The 19,542-nt window shown below is 37.9% G+C and overlaps 1 protein-coding gene across 2 annotated transcripts in view; it reads right to left on the minus strand.

The window, feature by feature from the left end:
* The window catches only part of MKLN1 (muskelin 1), a 264,096-nt gene that overhangs the window by 224,838 nt on the left and 19,716 nt on the right, over positions 1 to 19,542 (minus strand). For both annotated transcript variants that reach the window (XM_045565477.1, XM_045565479.1), the window contains exon 2: positions 18,337 to 18,461. In XM_045565477.1, coding sequence (XP_045421433.1) covers positions 18,337 to 18,353 — 17 coding nt within the window. In that variant the 5' untranslated portion in view covers positions 18,354 to 18,461. The remainder of the gene's footprint in view (positions 1 to 18,336; positions 18,462 to 19,542) is intronic.

Below are 19,542 nucleotides of genomic sequence, written 5' to 3' on the forward strand. Positions count from 1 at the left end.
ATAATTCTGTTAGCCTGTTGCATTTAATATCAGCATTTGGATTAATTTCCTTCTAGTCTTTTTGTGGTTAAGGGTAACTGAGATCATATTGTATACGGTTGTGGATCCTGTTCTTTTAAAACTAACATTATCTCACAAGCATTTCCCTTGTTGCTAACCAGCTTTTCATAACTATCCTCTTAACAAGTGAATAATATATCATTAAGTAAATGAACAGTAATTTACTTAATTTAACTATCTCCTTATATTGTTAGATGTTTAGAATCTTCCCAACTTCTTGATATTATAAATATCACATTAGTATACATTTTCCTGCATATTTTTTCCACATTTTACATTATCTTCTTAGAATTGACTTTCAGAATTTCCAAAACATATAATGTTCCTGAACATGAACATTTTATGACTCTTCGTACTTACTGCCAAATCACTTTCCTAAAAGAATTATGTCAATGCCCAGTCCCAAAAATGATGTCTGAGAGTAACTAACCTCATTGTACCCTTGAAAACATTGGATCATTTCACCATTTTATTTTTTTACAGCATCAGTTTCCAGGCTGTGATAATGAGCAAGTAAACACATAGTAGCACCTAGTATGTCTCCTGGGAATCAGCACCATGAGGCAGGAAGGTGGGGACTGGGAAAGGGGTAGGAGGTTGGTGCTGCTGCTTATATAAGATGATCAGGAAAGGCCTTTCTGAAAAGGTCTGAGAACTGCCTGAGCAAAGAGGGCTTCAGGCTGAGAAAACACCAAGAAAGGCCCTCAGACAGATCCACGTTGGGCAGCCGTTGGGGAAAGTGCCCCTTGGGAAGAGGGGCATGGAAGGAGAAGAGCTTGGAGGGACAGTGGCCTCCAGGACATGTGAGGCCTACCAGTTATTGTCAGGATTTTTCTTTTACTCCAAGGAAGATTGAAGGGTTTTGAGCAGGAGGGAGTCAGGGAATGGCTTGTGCTTTACATGATTCCATTAGCTGATGTGCTCAGAGTTGACTAAATATACTCAAAACCAAACTCAACCTCTTTCCCTCCAAACCTCCTACATTCTCAGCATCTCCGTCCTCTGACTCACCAATGCTCAAATCCTCAGCCATCTTTTACATCTCAAAAGCAATTGTCACCAAGCCCCGTCAAGTCTGTGTCCAAAATGTCTCTGGCATCCGCTTTCTCTGTTCGTTTCCATGGCCCAGAGCCCACTAGAACAGTTTTCCAACTCAACCCCCAGCCTTCCGTCCTTCCTCTCGCCACGCCTCTACCCAGCGCCGCCCAGCAATCGTCCCAGCAAAGCTGGTCGTTCATGGGCCTGCTGATACCTTTCCTGCCTCTCTGCTCCCCACCACTAAGAAGGCCCAAATTCTTCAGAATGGAATTCAAGCCCTTCCACAATTTGATTGTGATCTGATGGTCAAAACTTATCTCCTATTATTATTCAGAAGTAACTGTGCCTTCCTGTCTAACAAGTTTCTTGAACCAGCTCTGCACATTCTTACTGTACACCTTTGCTTCGTTGTCTCTCCTTCCTGCACTTTCTGTTTAAAACACCCTTGTCTCCCAGCCGCATGCAGAGATCCTGCCTACTTCTCAGACCACCCCAAGTATCGTTTTCCTCATGAAGCCACCCCCAGTCTCCCTAGCTGGAATCATGCTTCTGTGCTCCCAGAAGTTCTATTACATCACTCACACATTCTGTGTCATATTATACCATAGTTTTGTGACTAAGCTTTCTTTCCTACTAGGTGATAGGTTCCTTGAGGATTTCTGTCTTCTTTGTCTTTGTGGCTCCTATAGCATTTATTGCAATGCCTTGAACATAGTAGGGATCCAAGGAATGTTTGTCAAACTGAAATTCCCCAAGGCATTGTTGCTAATTTGTTCTTGAAACAAAATAGAATCAAGTCATCTGATTTCTAGCTCCATATACCTTTCCCAACACCTTTCTGACTTCTTTCTATGGTTCATTGTCATCGCATCTGAACATTTGAAACTACTAAGGAATTTTAAGGAAGCATGACTAAATAAAAAACAAATGCTGGAATGTATTTTCCACGTAGCTATTTAAGCCAAACTGAATTTAGGGCCACTAAAAATTTGACTCTGAATTTTAAAAAATAATAACAAACAACAACCACCAAAAAAAAAAAAAAAAAAAAAACCCATAGCACATACATGTCTAGAAACTTTTTAGCTTCTTAGAGTTTGATTTTGAGTTGCACTTAATCTTACAGGAGTAAAGTTCCCATATTTCTTGGTATACTGTAAATTTGTAGTGTAGGGGAAAAAATAAAAAAGAAATAAGTGTGGTTTTTTGCCTAACAGTTCTCAGCAACATTTCTAGCCCTGAAGAACAGGAGAGGGTTTAAACACTTGGGAATGAGGCCCTGTGGCAAAGCTCAACTCCCACTTATTCCAGTCCTCCGCTGGCCTTCCCCAACTTGGAAAAATAGCTCAAGGAGCTAGTGTTCTAAACTGAGCTTCCTCTTTGGTATTTGAAATTAAATAAGTAAATTATACTCATGATACATGTTAAACACAAGTATTTGTAAAATGCACATAAAATTAAGTCATGGCATTTAAAAAAATAGAACCAGCTAGCATTAATAGATGCACACATGAGGATTCTTTATGACTGAAGAACACTAATGCCCTTAGGAAGAGGAAGACTTGACTGAGTTAAAACATATTTTAGAGAATGATTTAACATTTAGAGAATGGTTTCTCTCCTTCCCAGTTTTGCCTGTCCTCCCTGCTATCACTTAGAAGAGGGTAGGATTGCTGTGAAGAATGTCCTATTGAGGTTTTCACAAATTCAAATGAAATGGAATAAAATTAAAACCCTCTACAAGAAAAACAAAAGGATGAAACTGAAGGACTAATTCATCTCACTCTACTCCACCTCATTGTGAGTGTTGTGACAGCAGAGGCTAACCTGTGAATCTGATGTGAATTGTATCAGAATCATAGAAATGAGAGCAAGCTCTGAAGCATTTTCAGCTGCCTTCTATCCTTGGTGGGTGAGCCCCAAACCCCAAAGAAAGAATTAGTATTTCAGAAACTCTCTCATGGCCAATTCCCCCCAACTACAACCTAAATTCTACCTTACAGAATTGCACAGACAAGTTTGCTTGTACTCTACAATAGAGATGTGAAAACAGCTGTTTGCCAGAGCTTACGCTTATAAGCATTTCTGTAGTACACGGGTTACATTTCTGCACGACAGGGGAGACAGCAAGAGTAACGGATAAGAATTCAGCGTCGGAGACAGACGGATTTGTGCTTAAGCCACAGCTGTATGATCACGGCAATTGACTTAAGCTCTCTAAGCCTCAACTTCCTCACCTAAAATGTGGGGATGATAATACTGTCCAGCTGATCACATTACTGTATGGAATAGTCTAGAACCAGCGCTGGCCAATAGAAATAGAATGCAAGCCACAATGTGACCCGTGTGTGTCATTTAAATTCTTCTAGTAGCCCATTAAGTAAAAAGAAACAGGTGAAATTAATTTTAGTACTATGTTTTACTTAACTTGATGTGTCCAAAACATCATTTCTACATGTAAAAAATGTTAGTGAGATATTTTACATTCTCTTTTTTATACTAAGTCATCAAAGTCCAATGTGTATTTTACACATATAGGTTGAATATCCCTTATTTGAAATGCTTGGGATCAGAAGTGTTTTGGATTTTGGATTTTTTCAGATCTTGGAATGTTTGCATATACATAATGAGATTTCTTGGAACCCAAGTCTAAACATGAAAGTCATTTATGTTTCATATATGCCTTATACACATAGGCTGAAGGTAATTATATATATACATATATATATATTTTTTTTTTTTGCTCTGTCGCCCAGGCTGGAGTACAGTGGCAATCATCCTGCCTCAGCCTCCCAAGTAGCTAGGACTACAGGTGTGCACTACCATCCCTAGCTAATTTTTCTATTTTGGGGGGAAACTGGGTCACACTATGTTGCCCAGGATGGTCTCGAACTCCTGGCTACAAGGGATCCTCCCACCTTGGTCTCTCAAAGTGCTGGCATTATGGGTATGAGCCAGTGTGCCTAGCCCTTCTATATAATATTTTAAAAAATTTTTACACAAAACAAAGTTGTATTGGACCATCAGAAAGCAAAGATGTCACCATCTCAGCCACCCATGTGGACAATCTATGGTTGTTTGGCATCATCACCATTCCTGACTCTGAATTCATATGCTACCAATAAGCAATCATTTTCTTATGCTTATTCACACATAAGTACTTAACCATAAAAAATATGACATACCATTAATACAGTGAAAAAATAATGTGTGCAGGGTAACTAAGCAGCACAGTGGCATCACCGGGATACCTGCATCAGCTGTTAGATGACAGCAGGAACAAATAGTGGCAGGCTTCGGTCTCTGCCTATGGTGCCATTTGTAGTGTCATGTCAGTGCCCAAAAAGTTTTGGATTTTGGACCATTTTGAATTTTAGACTTTCGGATTAGGGATGCTCAACCTGTACAGCATATCTCAATTCAGCCTGACCACATTTCAAGTGCTAAATAGCCACATGTAACCAGTGGCTACCATGTCGGAGAGTATGGGTCTAGGGAAAAGGCTATGAAGCATTTAGAATTATGGTAGGCATAGAGAATTCTAAAATATTATCATTAATATTATCCTTAAGGGACTATTCACTTCTCTAGACCGACTCTATCTACGATGCTCTTAGAAGTACCTGGAGAGGCTGGGTGGCTCAAGCCTGAGCCCTCCAGTTACTTTAAGGGCAATTTTCTTCTAGTCATTCCCCATCTATTATATGGAGGGGACCACAGAAGTGGCCCCAGTGGGGTCTGCATGGAGAATATATACACTGAATGCCAGTGATCTTCAGTGCACGGACTTATGAAACCCCAAGAAGGAGGTGGCACCACTCATCTGTCCCCTTCTCCTATATGTAAGCCAAAATAGGATATTTGCTAAAGCAACCACTTGCTCCTATGTTTTTCCCCCTCCAAGTAGTGAGTTGCAAAGCAATACATCATGATCAAAAGTTGATTTGTTAAGTTAAACGTAGAGTTACCATACAACTCAACAATTCCACTAGGTATATACCCCAGAGAATTGTAACACAGATATTCACACAAAAGCCTGTACACAGATGTACACAGCAGCATTATTTATAATAGCCAAGAAGTGGAAACAACCCAAACACACGTCAACTGATGAACAGAGAAACAAAATGTAGTATATTCATACAGTGGAATATTATTTAGCCACAAAAAGGAATGAAGGACTGATCCACACTACAGCACGGATGAACCTTTAAAACATGCTAAGTGAAAGAAGCCCGTCACAAAAGGCCACATATTGCATGATGCCATTTACATGAATGTTCATAATGAGCAAACCCACAGAGACAGGAAATAGGTTGGTGTTGCCAGGATCTGCAAGGAAGGGAGAAGCAAGGGCGACTCTAACGGGTACGGGTTTTCTTTGTGGGATGGTGGCCGTGTATGGAACTGAGCTGGGGCTCTGGAGCCAGACATCCTGAGATAAAGTCTGGATCTTACCACTCACTAGCTTTGTGACTTTGGGCAACTTCCATCTTCTGTGCCTCAGTTTCCCTTTACAATGAGAATATAAGAGTGCCTGCCCAGGCCTGTTGTGAGGTTTAAGAGAGTTAACATATTGTAAAGCGCTCAGAAGAGTGCCCAGCTTGTGACATACTTTTTTAAACTTCATTTTCTTTGTCCACTTATCATGGAGGGACCCTTAGGTTGTGTGATAGATACTTTATAAGTAACCCTGGTCACTTGGTCCCCTGTCCTTGCTTGTTTCTGTTTGTAGCATTTATTCTAACCTACTCCATGATAATGTGCTCGTGTATCTTGTTTGCGGCCCCTGAACCCCTACTAGAAGGCAGAGATCTTATCGGCCTGTTTGCTGCTCAATCCTAGGCACCTCAAACACAGGAGGCAGCCCCATCACGTTTTCTCAGTGAGTGAGCAAACAGGGGGCACTTCTGCCCGGCGGCACCGGGGAACCGGGAGGAGAGTGAGATGTACCTTTCACCCAATACCTTTTTGTACCATTCTTATATTTTATCACATGCTTAGGTCCTTTTAATAAGAATGAAAAGTGACAAATAAAATACAGGAACTAAAAGAATACTTGGGCCTGAGGGAGAGGCCAGTAGCACAAAATAGTGAGACTTCAGGCATCAGTGCTCAGACAAGGGTTCTAGAGGAGCGTGAGGATGACGTTGCAGGCCACCTTGAGACTTTTAACCCAAGGAAAAAGTGAAATGACACCTCAGAAATGGCACTCGGTCTTAGTCTTGAAGCACAATGTGTACACAGAGTAACAAGAAGTCTCATTAAGATCTTTTATATTGTGCAATATGTGTCTTGTCCTTTACGGGTACAATGAGAAAATTTTCCATGGCAAAAGGCCTGTTTCCAGGCACAGTAAACAGAAGAGCTTGCAGAGGGTTGTCTGCCCACTTCCGCCACTGCAGCATGGCTAGGCAGGTGGCCACCGTGCACGGGATTCCTTGGGCAGGGACAGAAGGTCTGTCTCCATGGCCTGCTAATAGTGCCCTTCCTCATTCCCTAATAGGCCATCTGGAACCCTAATAAAGATTACAGGATCCCGAAGAAGAGCACTGGACTTCAAATGAACTGTTCTGTAAACTTACTCCAATGAGTCTGGGGTAAAACTCTGCTCTAAGTTGTCTTTGGGGTCTCCCCATCTCTCTTTCCTCTCTCCTACTCTAATACCTTTCTGCTCTCTCCTGCTAGGAAAAAAACAACTGATGAGTCACTAGCCCTTTGGGGCTATCCCTTTCAGGAGTTTTTGCATTAAAAAGAGGCCAATAAGGAGAAAAAGAAATAATAAAAATGATGATGATATTAATATTAATGATAGCAGTTATCATTTATTGAATATTTACTGTGTGCCAGGTATTCTACTAAAAAATGGGTATAATTTATCTTATTTAGTCCTTCCACAACCTTGTGAGGTAGATATTATCATACCTATATCATAGATGGTAAATGAAAAATTATGAAGTTAGCAAGTGACAGAAGAGGGATTTAGAAGAACCATCTCTAAAAACATTTGCTCCAAGGAATTCCATCACAGAATTCACATGAATGAATTTCCAAGGTGGAAACATGACCCTGTAGGGAGAGAGCTGGGGAGAGTCAGACACCCATAGCAACCCTCAGTAGCAATGACATTGATAGTCAAGGCTTGAAACGTCAAACAGCTCACTGTGTCTATGACTGCCTACCTAGGTTCAAATCCTGAGTCTGACACTGTCAAGATTACTTGGGGCAAGTCATATAACCTTTCTGTGCTTGGGATTATTGTTAGAATTCAGTGAGATAATACAAATAAAGTGCTTACAACAGTGCCTATAAATAGATATGTGAGGCATTCGGATGCTATATACAGATGCTCCTCTACTTACAACGATGTTATGTCCTGATAAACCCACCATAGTTTGAAAATATCCCAAGTCAAAAATGTGCTGGGCATGATGGCTTGCACCTGTAATCCCAGCCACTTGGGAGGCTGAGGCTGGAGGATCACTTGAGGCCAGGAATTCCAGACCACCCTGGGCAACATAGCAAGACTCCATCTCTTAAAAATATGCATATAATACACCTAACCTAGTGCATGTCAGTGTACCTTAAACATGCTCAGAACACTTTCAATACAGTATTCAATAAATTACATGAGACAATCAACACTTTATTATAAAATAGGCTTTGTGTTAGGTGATTTGGCCCAGCATCTCAAGAGAGTAATGTGCTGCAAATCGCTAGCCCAGGAAAAGATAAAAATTCAAAGTTTGACTATGGTTCCTACTGAATGCATATCATTTTCACACCATCCTAAAGTTGAAAAATTGTAAATCGAACCATTGTTAAGTCGGGGGCCGTCTGTATTTCGATTGCTATTAATCCCTACTAAGTATTATTTATTTCTAGCTTCCCAAATAACACAAGGGCTCTTTTATCTGATTTTATAATGTAGTTGTTGATCCATTTTCTATAGAATTTTCACTGAAAAGGTGACATAATAGAATTTTGAAGGTACACACATTTCCCTAATGCAACTTTTATTTTTATTTTTGCATATTGCCTTCAAATTTTGATAAACCTAAGCTACAAGGAGAGGACACTATACTGAATCAGGGTTTGGGTCTTTGTAACACTTTTACAAAGTGGCCATATGACTTTAGTGAAGTTATATAACTGCTCTTGGCTTAGTTTTCCAAAGTATAAAATGAAGGGATGAGACCAGATGATCTCTAAGATACCTCTAGCTCTAACAGTCAATGATTTTGTCTATAATCTACTTGTTTTGGGCTTTCATAATATTCATAGGGAACTATATATATAAGGTACTTGTAAAACAATGTTTACAAAGCTATTAATGGTTAACTTCCTAAAATATGTCTGGGAAATAGTTTCACAAATAATGAGTTCTGCAAAGGTAAGGTTACAATTTTAAAATCCCAGGAATTTCAAAGATAGCTACTAAAATTACCAAAAAGCTATAAAAATTAGTATCTTACTACATTCATGATATATATACATTTACAACTAAAGCATTAACAATTCAAATCATTAATTATAAGCAATGAATTAAGTTTGACAAGGGCATTCTAATGTTTGTGGCTACATAGTTATTAATTCATAATGTAACTATAAAAATGTTATATCTATAATTTTTATATCGTTATTAATTTTTAAAGCTTCTCTATAAGACAATCAAAGAGGGGGAAAAAATAAAGGAGCAGTTCTACCTGACAATCAGATTGGCAGTGTAAAGGTCTAAAATGTCTATAACCATTAATGCATGAATCAGTCACTGTCCCCCCCATTGCCACTTGGCATGTAGCCTGGTATAACCTTTCCAGAAGTGATCTGACAATACTGAGCAAGAGCTTAAATATGTTCCTACCCTCCAGTCGGGTAACTCCGCTTATAGAAATTTGTATTAATACTAAGGAAATAATATGTGCACAAATGCTTTGCCACAGCATTATCTATAAGTGTAAAGAATTGGAAACAATCTAAATGGCCAGAAATAGAAGAATAGCTAACTAACTGATGCTGCACATATATTAAATATATGTATGTGCAAATACATGATATACGTTTATTGATGTATATGTGTAGATATGTTTCCTGCCTCAGCCAGATCATAACATAGATAACAGGGGTGCTCATTGCTACTGGCTTAGTTATTGTTTCTAGATTTATCAGTAAACCGAAGAGCTAGGAAATATATACATATACATATACATCAAAAGTTTATATCAATAACTTCCAATTTAAATCCAGGACTACAGGGCTTTTACCTAACTTCTTCTACTTTACATCTATATTCCCTTCCTCCCATGCTCAGAATCCTGATTGTTAAGGACGCCAAGCATGACAGGATTAGGATATCCCACAGTTAATATTTGCTTATCTCATATAACCCAGAATAGCAGTATCAACACTACCACTAAAAATATGACTACCAAAAAGTGTTAAAAAGTGTTCTTGCTGTTCTTTTTGTCCTTAGGAGATATCCAATTAGGAATATGTAGTCAAATTAGTATGTTTTAAAGTCACTTGAAATAGTTTTCTGTATTCTATTAATTGGATACACAGGATCGTTTTTTTAAAAAAATTAATAATTGCATTTTTAAAAATTAATATTTTTATAATTATGTAAAACATTGACATGATTTCAAAGTCAAATCTACAAAACAAGGTAAATTCAAAGAAGTCTAATTTATATCCCTATCTCTTCCATTTTGTTCCCTCCCCCTTTTATAGGTAACTATTATTTTGTGAGGCTTATCTTTCCATCGTTTGTTTTTTGACATGAGCAAATATGTTTACACACATATGTGTATATGCATGCATGTGTGTATATGAATATTAACATACATATATATCCATTCTTACATATATGTTAGCATCCTAGACTCACTTTTCTCCCCATTTCTTTTTTACTTATATCCTAGAGATCAATCCATAATCAGTGTATCTAAAGGTTCCCAATTCCATTTTATAGCTGCACAGACTCCACTGTGTGGGTGTACCACAGTCCTCTATTAATGGACATTTGGGGTGTTTCTAGTCTTTTGCTGTTATAAATAGCTTCCGTCCTATGGTTTTGTATTATATTTATATATTCTCACATCTTAAATATACATAGATTTTTACTACGTGGAAATATACAAGATGAGCCTAAACCCATCTTATATCAAATAGTAGGAGAACCATCAAAAACTACTAGGGTTATGTCAGAAGAAGTCAAGAGCCAATTTGAAGATGCTACCACAGCCCTAATGAAGATAATTTGATCATTAATAAGAATAGTAAATGATATGTACTGAAACACATTAAATGTTTCAATTAATGAGTTTAAATGATAAGTAAAAACCAGAAACAAAAGCTACTTAAAATAACAAGACAAAACAAACACCATTGGCATAGGACAGAAAATCAACTCAAGGAATAATAAAAGTAAAATATCACCATATCTGCAATCCTTAATGAACTAATAGATCTAAGTCTACATCACAAAAGAAGACATTTTTAGACATTATGCACCTCCTAAAGGCAAAACACTCCATTACCTATGAGGCAGTTTTGCAAAAAAAAATAAAAAGTAAAATAAAAATAAATCCAAGTTTAAGAAAGCCTACAGAGGGTTATAAGATATACAGAGGACAGAGAGACATATTAAACTGTACTATGGAAATGCAATCAGAGAAATCCAGTCTGTGGGAAGTTCTACAGGACAAACAGCTTAGTTTCTTCAACAATTAAATTGCAAGGAAAAAAAATGATAGAGTGGTAACCTGGTAACCTATATAGTAGAAGAGATTTAAGAGACATATGAACCAATGTCAGCGTGTGAGCCTTATTTGGATCCTGCTTCAAACAAACTATAAAAATAAGTTATGACATTTATGAGACAAGTGAAAATTTGAACACTGACTACTTCATACTGTTAAAACTATTAATTAATTTAGATGTGATCATGGTTATGTTTTTAAAAAGTCCTTATCTTTTAAAGAACCATAATAAAATATTTATGGATGAAATGATACAATATCTGAAATTTGCTTCAAAATAAAATGAGTAGGGAGAGGAAGAGGATATTGATGGACTAGCCGTGGGTTCATAGGTAGACAAGATTTCTTATGCTCTCTGCCTGCTTTTCTTCATATTTTAAATTTTCTGTAATACAACATAAATACGAACTTATATATAATGGATATTTTGGTATGTGTAGGTGTATGTGCATGTACATGTGTGTGTTTGTATGTGTATAAAAACACCCATTATAAGAAAATACAACAAAATGTTAATCGTGATTATCTCTGGGTGATAGAATTATGATTTGGTGATTTTTATTTTCTTCTTTTTACTCAACTGGATATTCTATATTTTTTATACTGCACATGTATTCTTTTTAATCAGCAAAAAGTTTTTTAAAAAGCCAAATATTTCTATTGTTAACAATGCCATTTTTGCAATTCAACTGTAATTCACTTCGGATGCAGTGAATAAAGTAACTCTGTATAATACTTTTTAAATAAAATTGGACAAGGCTAATTATTTAATATTTAATTATATTTAGTTTTGATTGAGTACAGATAATAGTTTATGAAAATATAGCTCTAAAGTAAAGTTTAAGGTTTGGAAATTCTGTCATTTGGTGTAATAGAATAATCTTAAATTTATAGCTTAGGAGTAAATAGTTAAGTTTTTCCTCCTCCTTACGTAACACAAAACAACAGATCCAGTTTGGCACAAACTTTCTCCTCCAAAGTCACCTTTGTGCTGAAATCCAGCACCTCAGGTTTCGGGCAAGTAGCTTGCAGATGAGAACAGAGTTCTTAGCAAATTTTTCTTATAATTTTACTAAAATGTTAGTTCCTGGCAACTTGGGAGAGTCCTTTTTTCATAGTTAAGTGGGTCAGAGGGAATGCTTCACTTTCCTACTTTCTGATATGCAGAGAGAGCCAGCAGTTATCAAATTAGACCACCCCTTTTGTATCACTGAAATAAATGTAAGGCCGTGACAGTAGATACAATTAAAGAAAAAGGGAGTTAATGAATATTGTTAGTATGCTAATATTTAATGTAAAATACTGCATGGTTTGTCATTCAATTATGAGAAAATTAGTTCTTTAAGATCAATAAAATTTTAAAAAACAAACAAACAAAAATAAGAATATTTTATAATTATACATATATAATTATATCATCATTTAAATGTTCTATAATCAGATAACTGTCTCTTCTTTATTTATTTTGAAACAGACATTTTATTTATTTAATTTTCCTTCTTCCATTTGTTCACATGTCATTTTCTCCTAAATAAACCATGGTTGGCTCCCGTTACGAAATATATTAACAGATTATCATTGAGTTACCTTTTTGTTCTAAATGTAGGCTTTAAAGCAAAATCATAGGTAGATGTAATTATATATTTGGAAGAGAAACTGTCTGATTTCACAAATGGCTAGAGGCAGATAATGTTGGATCCATTTGTCCATTTGAGTTTCCATGGATTGTTCTTTGCTTCACACAAATTCAGCCTACACTTGCAATTATGTTCCAGGCCTTGTGCTAAGTATTTTCATATCTAATCCCAATTATTTAGTATGATAACCCCGCAAAATAGTTATTTTATTTTTATTTATTATATATTTTTTTAGAAACAGAGTCTTACTCTGTCATCCAGGCTGGAGTGTAGTGATACAATCGTAGCTCACTACAGCCTTGGACTCCTGGGCTGAAGTGATCCTCCTGCCTCAGGCTCCTGAGTAGCTGGTATTACAGGCACACACCACCACACCCAGCTGATTTTTTAAAAATTTTTTGCAGAGGTGGGGTCTTGCTATGTTGCCCAGGGTGGTCTGGAACTCCTGGCCTCAAGCAATCCTCCTCCCTCAGTCTCCCAAAGTACTGGGATTATATATATGAGCTACTGCATCCAACTGAAATAGCTATTTTAGAGAAGGGTTAAATTGCTTGCTCAAAGTCACATTATAAGGCTGGGCGCGGTGGCTCACGCCTGTAATCCTAGCCCTCTGGGAGGCCGAGGCGGGTGGATTGCTCGAGATCAGGAGTTTGAGACCAGCCTGAGCGAGACCCCGTCTCTACTAAAAATAGAAATAAATTATCTGGACAACTAAAAATACATAGAGAAAAAAATTAGCCGGGCATGGCGGCGCATGCCTATAGTCCCAGCTACTCGGGAGGCTGAGGCAGGAGGATGTCTTAAGTCCAGGAGTTTGAGGTTGCTGTGAGCTAGGCTGACGCCATGGCACTCACTCTAGCCTGGGCAACAAAGTGAGACTCTGCCTCAAAAAAAAAAAGTCACATAATAATCCAGTTACCAAATCTTGTGTTACAACTTTTAAGTTACGAACAATGATGATTGAGAACATTTGTAACAGTCTTTGGTGCCTAGTACTGAGCCTTTTACTAGAAAATATGTCAAATCAGTTCAAGGGCTGATATCCTTCCATCTACCTGGTTGCAAAAACAGGATACTCCCCTCCCCTACACAAGGAAGATGTGCAGGAGGTACGAAGTGACTAGATATCGCAGCAAAGACGGGGCCAGCTGGGGTGCAGCATGCTCTCTCTCATGCAGAAACAACTAAAAGTATCAAGGAGAAGGGAGAGGGCAATCTGTTCCTCACAGCAGCAAAGCAGTACTAGCCAGTCTGCCTTGGTCTTTTAACAAACTTAAGAAGGGTCAGACATCCTTAAGCAGTGTTTTGATTTGGTGACCAACAAACTAAAAGTCAACTTGGGAAAGTTGATTCCTGACACATATCTAATAAGGGTCACTTGTTTCATCCCAGTGAACTCAAGTTTAAGAATTAAAAGCCTCAACTTTAGTAAATTACATGTCTGAAATACTGAGAGTTCTAATTAGACATACATCCCAAATGCCAGCTGAGCCTACTCTATCCATTTACTCACAGCTTTATGAAAAACTGTTTGGGATGTGTTTTTTTTTTTTTTTTTTAAAGCAATTTATCTTCAGGCTTAAACTATGGAATATGTGAGAAAAGAATTTTCCAGCTTTTGTTGGGATGAAAAGGAAAATATGTTTAGGAGAACATGGCTACTGGGTAACTCAAGAATAATTGATCTAAGAAACTTGAAATTTCACATGCTGAATGCTAAATCCAATTATAAATTTCAAATATAATTTCCAAAATATACCCTTGTTCTAGCTGCTAATACTACAGAATCATCATCTTGATGGGGGTCGACTTGGCATCAAATTAACTATTCCTATAACTTTGCGCTAGAGTTACTGCAAAGAACATTTATTTGTGGAGACATAAAGACAGGTTACACAATACCTTGTAAGTAGACTTGAACTAAAGGATATTAGAAATAAATAGGAACAACAAAAATAAAACATGACTAAACTAACTCTTCTGCCATCATCAAAACAAATGTTTCCAAGGACCTGAAGCCAAGAAAAAACAGAAATCCACAAACACAAAGGCCAAGATAATCAGTTGAATCTACTAAGTCTCCATAAATAACAAAACACCCAAAACCAAACAAAACCAAAAAACCCACCTGCTTTTATGGAAAGAATGCCAAAGAACATTGATATTTTCTGCCCCACCACCTACTATAGAAATCCCAGCCTGTAGCTGATTTTAAAATTATCAAATCTTCAAAAATTATGGGAGATGGCTATCTTAAAAACACAATAGCTTTGATTGCATAGGTCATGTCCACATTAGTGTAAGTAGTAATTATTGAGGAAAGGCTAATCTACTTCATTCATGTTAAAAACCAATTCTTTCTCTGTTAGATTTGCCATGGAACCAGCCTAACTTAATTATTAAGGCACAATAATGTTGGATTGAACTATTTTTCAATCCGGGATTTTTTTTTAATGGAGAGAAAGCTTGGACAATTTAAGCAATTATGTGCTTTATTTCTCCTTTTCTATATCTCTATTCTTGCTGATAGATAGTTATTGAACTTAACTTGTTTCATTCTTAATGTCTTACATCTTCTTTTTAGAAAAATTTCAACTAGATTTCAAAAGGCTGCAGGGTAAGTGGTGATGGCTAGTTCCAACGAGTGATGAGTCATGCTCCCTAGAGCCCAGAGTGCTGACCCGGAGACCAAAAGGACAAATTCTGGCTGCCGTGAAAAATCTGTGTACCTCAAACATAGAAAATCTAAAGCTTGTACCACGATGCTTGTCAGTGGTTGTGTTAATGCACGTTATAGATTTCACCATACCTTTCCCAAAACACCACAGATGCACAGACTACACAACCATCCTTGTGTCTGCATCACCATTTCTTCTCATTTGGATGCAGCATCTGCTAAAGAGCAAGGTCACTTGAAAGAAAACTAAACTCGAAGTCAGAGTCCAAATGTGTGAGTTCCATCTCTTCAGGGGACTAGTGACCGCAATTTAGTTCAGTGGGTCAGTGTGTGTCTGCTAAAGTGAGCCTGCGCAGGTATGAATCTTGGTTTTCTACTTCCTGCCTATGCGACTCCAGGCAAGTTATTTAAACTTTGTGCCTCGGTTTTCTTATTTGTAAAATGGTGATGATATCAATAACTACCTTATAGAATTATTGCAAGGATTAAAAATCCTAAATGGTTTAGAACAGTCTCAGATATCCTAAGCACTCAATAAATGTCAGCAATTATTATTACTAGCTGGGGATCTCACCTAATCTCTATGAGACTTTATTTCATCTTCTGTCCAAGAAGGGGTCACCATCTCACAGGATCTTTATGAAGACTGAATAAACTCCAATAACATAACATGTGAAAGTTATTTTTAAAACATAGTCAAGTATTAGCAGTAATTCCACTTCAACCAAGTGGAATTAGTTCCTTTCTGCTCTGTACTTCCATAATACTTAACACATACACACACACACACACACACACACACGCATATCCCTGCTCTAGCACTTGTCACATTGTGTCATAAGGATTTGCTTACCTGTCCACCACCCATACTAACAGAGCATCCTCTGACTCACCTCTGCATCCTCAGCACATTGGACATACCTGGCACAGAACTGGTACTCTATAAATATTTGTTTAAATGAATGTCATCCAAACGATCAGGCAGGAATTCTCAAGGCCTTTGTCAGGAATGCTGGCTCATCACTTCTGCCAAGTGTCTTCAGTAGACCACCCACAAATGTGCTGTTTTTCTTCAGGTGCAATATATAGAGATTCTTTATTTCAGATGCAGCCAGTCACGTATGGTTGCATCTACTCATTCTTTTCCCTTAATGATTATTGAGCACCTACTATGGTGTCAGGCCCCATATAGTTCACCACAAGTGGCAAAAGCCTAGACTAATTTAGTCCCTGCGTACTAGATAGACAAGGAACCTATTTACTATAGAGTCACCTACCCTTTGAGATAATAAACTCCTTGGTTTGATTACTTCATTACAGTGATAGAATCTCAGGATGGGAAAGAATGGTTTTCTAGAAGTAAAGGTCTCTATAGAATAATAATTAAGGTTAGGGATCTGCCTGCCTGGGTACAAATCCTAGATCTGCCTTGTACCAAAATATAAGACTTTGAGCCAATGACTTCATCCCTCTAAGACTTACTTTCTTCGTCTGTAAGATGGAGCTAGTAGGATTGATGTGTTACTGATAGAAATGACAACCACATTAATCACTTACTATGGTGCTTGCCATATGGTACGCACTCAATATGTGTTTGCTATTTTGATCAATCCTACTCAGTGTTTGGACTTCCATCATAAACGTATCCAGCAAATGGAGCACAGCAGCCCAGCGTCTGGGCACCACATCACCAGGGTCAGGGAATTTACTACCTTCAGTGGTTGTCCATTTGATTTTTAAGCAAATCTAATTGTTGCTAAATTCTAGTGGGTTGAAATATACACACTTACATCTTCCACTCACCGGGCCTCAATCTGTCATTCAGGATTATACAGAAGAAACTGAAATTCCCCCCTGTAGGCTGGCCCCCCAAACTTCAGAAGGTAGCTCTGTAAGCTAGTTAGTACCCTCTCCTTCACACACCCACACACAACATTAGATCCTTTTGTTATTTCTGAATAACACTGTTTACCAGATCCCTGATTATCCTTTTTACTCTTCTGAAATAATCTTCTGTTTATCAATGTCTCACAAAAGAGAACAAATGTGGTCTGATCACCAGTGAGTACTAGAGAACTAGTTCCCCTCTTGAACACTATATTTCTATTAATACAACAAAAGATTGATTCTTTGCGGAAGCCGCATCACACTGCGTTGAGTCATCCTCTACTTACAATCAACAGGAGGCTCTTAATCTTCCTGACATGCGCAGTTGTGAGCCACCCCCACCCTGTACTTGTGCAATTGGATTTGGAGATCTTTGAGTACTTTAGATTTGTACCCATTAAATTTTATATTGTTAGATGTGATTCATTATTACATTTTGTCAGGATTTGGAGGCAGGGAATCCTGACTGTATCCTCCAATTTATTTGTTATCCTTTCTAGTGTGTGTCATCTGTAAATTTGTTCACACGCCATCAATGTTATCATCTTAGTCATCAATTAAAGTGTTAAGGGGGGCAGGGCTGCAAACCAGACTCTTATGAGGTCCCAAAAGACCTCGGTATGCATCAGCCTCTTAAGAAAATAACAATAACAACTTTTCAAAGACACCATTCATCCAATCAACAAATATTTATTGAGTGCCTTCTATGCACCAGTTACTGTTCCAAGTGCTGAGCAAAAAACATCCCTGCCCTTGTGAAGCTTACATTTTAGAAGGGGAAATAGATAGTAAACAAGAAGATAAATAAATAACACTAAGTGTTATGAAAAACAAAATCAGATAAGGGGCTAGAGAAGTCTGGTAGTGGGGCTAGGGTGGGTTGCCTGTATGCAGTGTGGCTAAAGCAGAGTCGGTTTTGAAGGTTGATTGCACCACGCATGTCCTGCGTTCCTCATGGGCATTGGCCCAAAGGTGTCCCAGAGTGGGCAGCAAGTCTTTCTGATTTCTCAAAATCCACTTTTCTCTATGCAGAGTAGCATTACAAACAAATCAATAGAGTAATGATGAAGAATTTAAATAGCCGTGAAACAAAAAAGAAAATTTGGAAGGATATAATTCCTCAGAAGTCTCCACAACATTTCTTTGTATGCATAGGACATTCAAGCACTGTGAGAACAACTAGACTGTCCTGGAAGCCAACCACATTTCCTGATGAAGATGCCAGAGAGAGGAAACTATTAATAAATGAGAAGAAAACTGAAAAACTAACACTTACCTTATTCCAATCCCCATGTTCTCAAGTACGGAGTGAGTTGTGCATCCAGTAGTTTAGGAAGAGTCAGGAGAATGGAATGCTTGGTTGACGCTAAAACGTGGCTCAGAGAGTCTGGATATTGAACTCTAGAAAAGAAGCCCATAAAGGAGAGATTTGAAATCTATCTCTGTTAATTACTCTCACTCTCTGCACATGATTCTAATGTTGATACAGTCTTCCAAGTATCTTTGATCTTTTCTATTTTTATTTTTTTTGGAGACAGGTTCTCATTATACATAGGCTGGCCTCACACTCCTGGGCTCAAGCAATCCTCCTGCCCCAGCCTCCCAATCAGTTGGGAGTAGGGCATGCACCACTGAGCCCAGCAATATTGTTAATCTTTAAATCTTTCCGATGTTAGAGGGACTTGGCAAATCTTTGTTTAGTAAAATACTAATTGCTTCTTCTGTCTGGAAATTTATTTTATATTTTCACCATGATACTTTTGACATTCATATTCATTCACTCATTTATTGAGCACCTATTTTGTACCAAATACTTAGTTGGTGTTAGGAATACGAATCTGAATAGGGTAAATATGATCCCTGCTTACAAGAACCTCACAGTAGAAGGCAAGATAGAACAGGAAAGCCAGCTCTTACAAAGTAGTGTTATGAAGAGAAAAGTGCCAAGAGCTCTAGGGGGTCACTTAACCCAGACTTGGGGAGAATTGGAAGTTAGTTACTTCTACACACAGACTTACAAGGTGTGAAGGGGTTAGTCAAATAAAGAGGTAGGGAGTCTATTTCAGGTGTAGGGCGTGACATATGTGGGTTTTGGAGGTAAGAGAAATGATTATGCCTGCTGAGTATCTGTTCAGTGTACTGAGGCAGGGACTACCAGTCAGAGTGGACAGAGATGAGACTGGAGAGGTAAGGAGGGCAGAAATACGCTGAAATTCACAAGCTGTGTTATAGAGGAGGTAGAATCTACTGAAATTTGTGATTGAGTAAATGTTGGAGTTTTGAAGAGGGGGAAGTTAAGACTGAGGATTGGGCTTTTGACTTGAACAAATGGGTGGATGGTGATGTCACTCACTAAGACAGCAAAAATACAAATACAAAATCGAGAAGATTTCAGGGAGAAGGTAATGATTTCAGCCTTGGACATGTTTGGTTTGTGATGCCTGGGGAACAATGACAGAGCAATGGCAAGCAGTTTGATCTA

Source organism: Lemur catta, chromosome 11, assembly GCF_020740605.2.
Source record: "Lemur catta isolate mLemCat1 chromosome 11, mLemCat1.pri, whole genome shotgun sequence".
In the NCBI taxonomy this organism is placed as follows: domain Eukaryota; kingdom Metazoa; phylum Chordata; class Mammalia; order Primates; family Lemuridae; genus Lemur; species Lemur catta.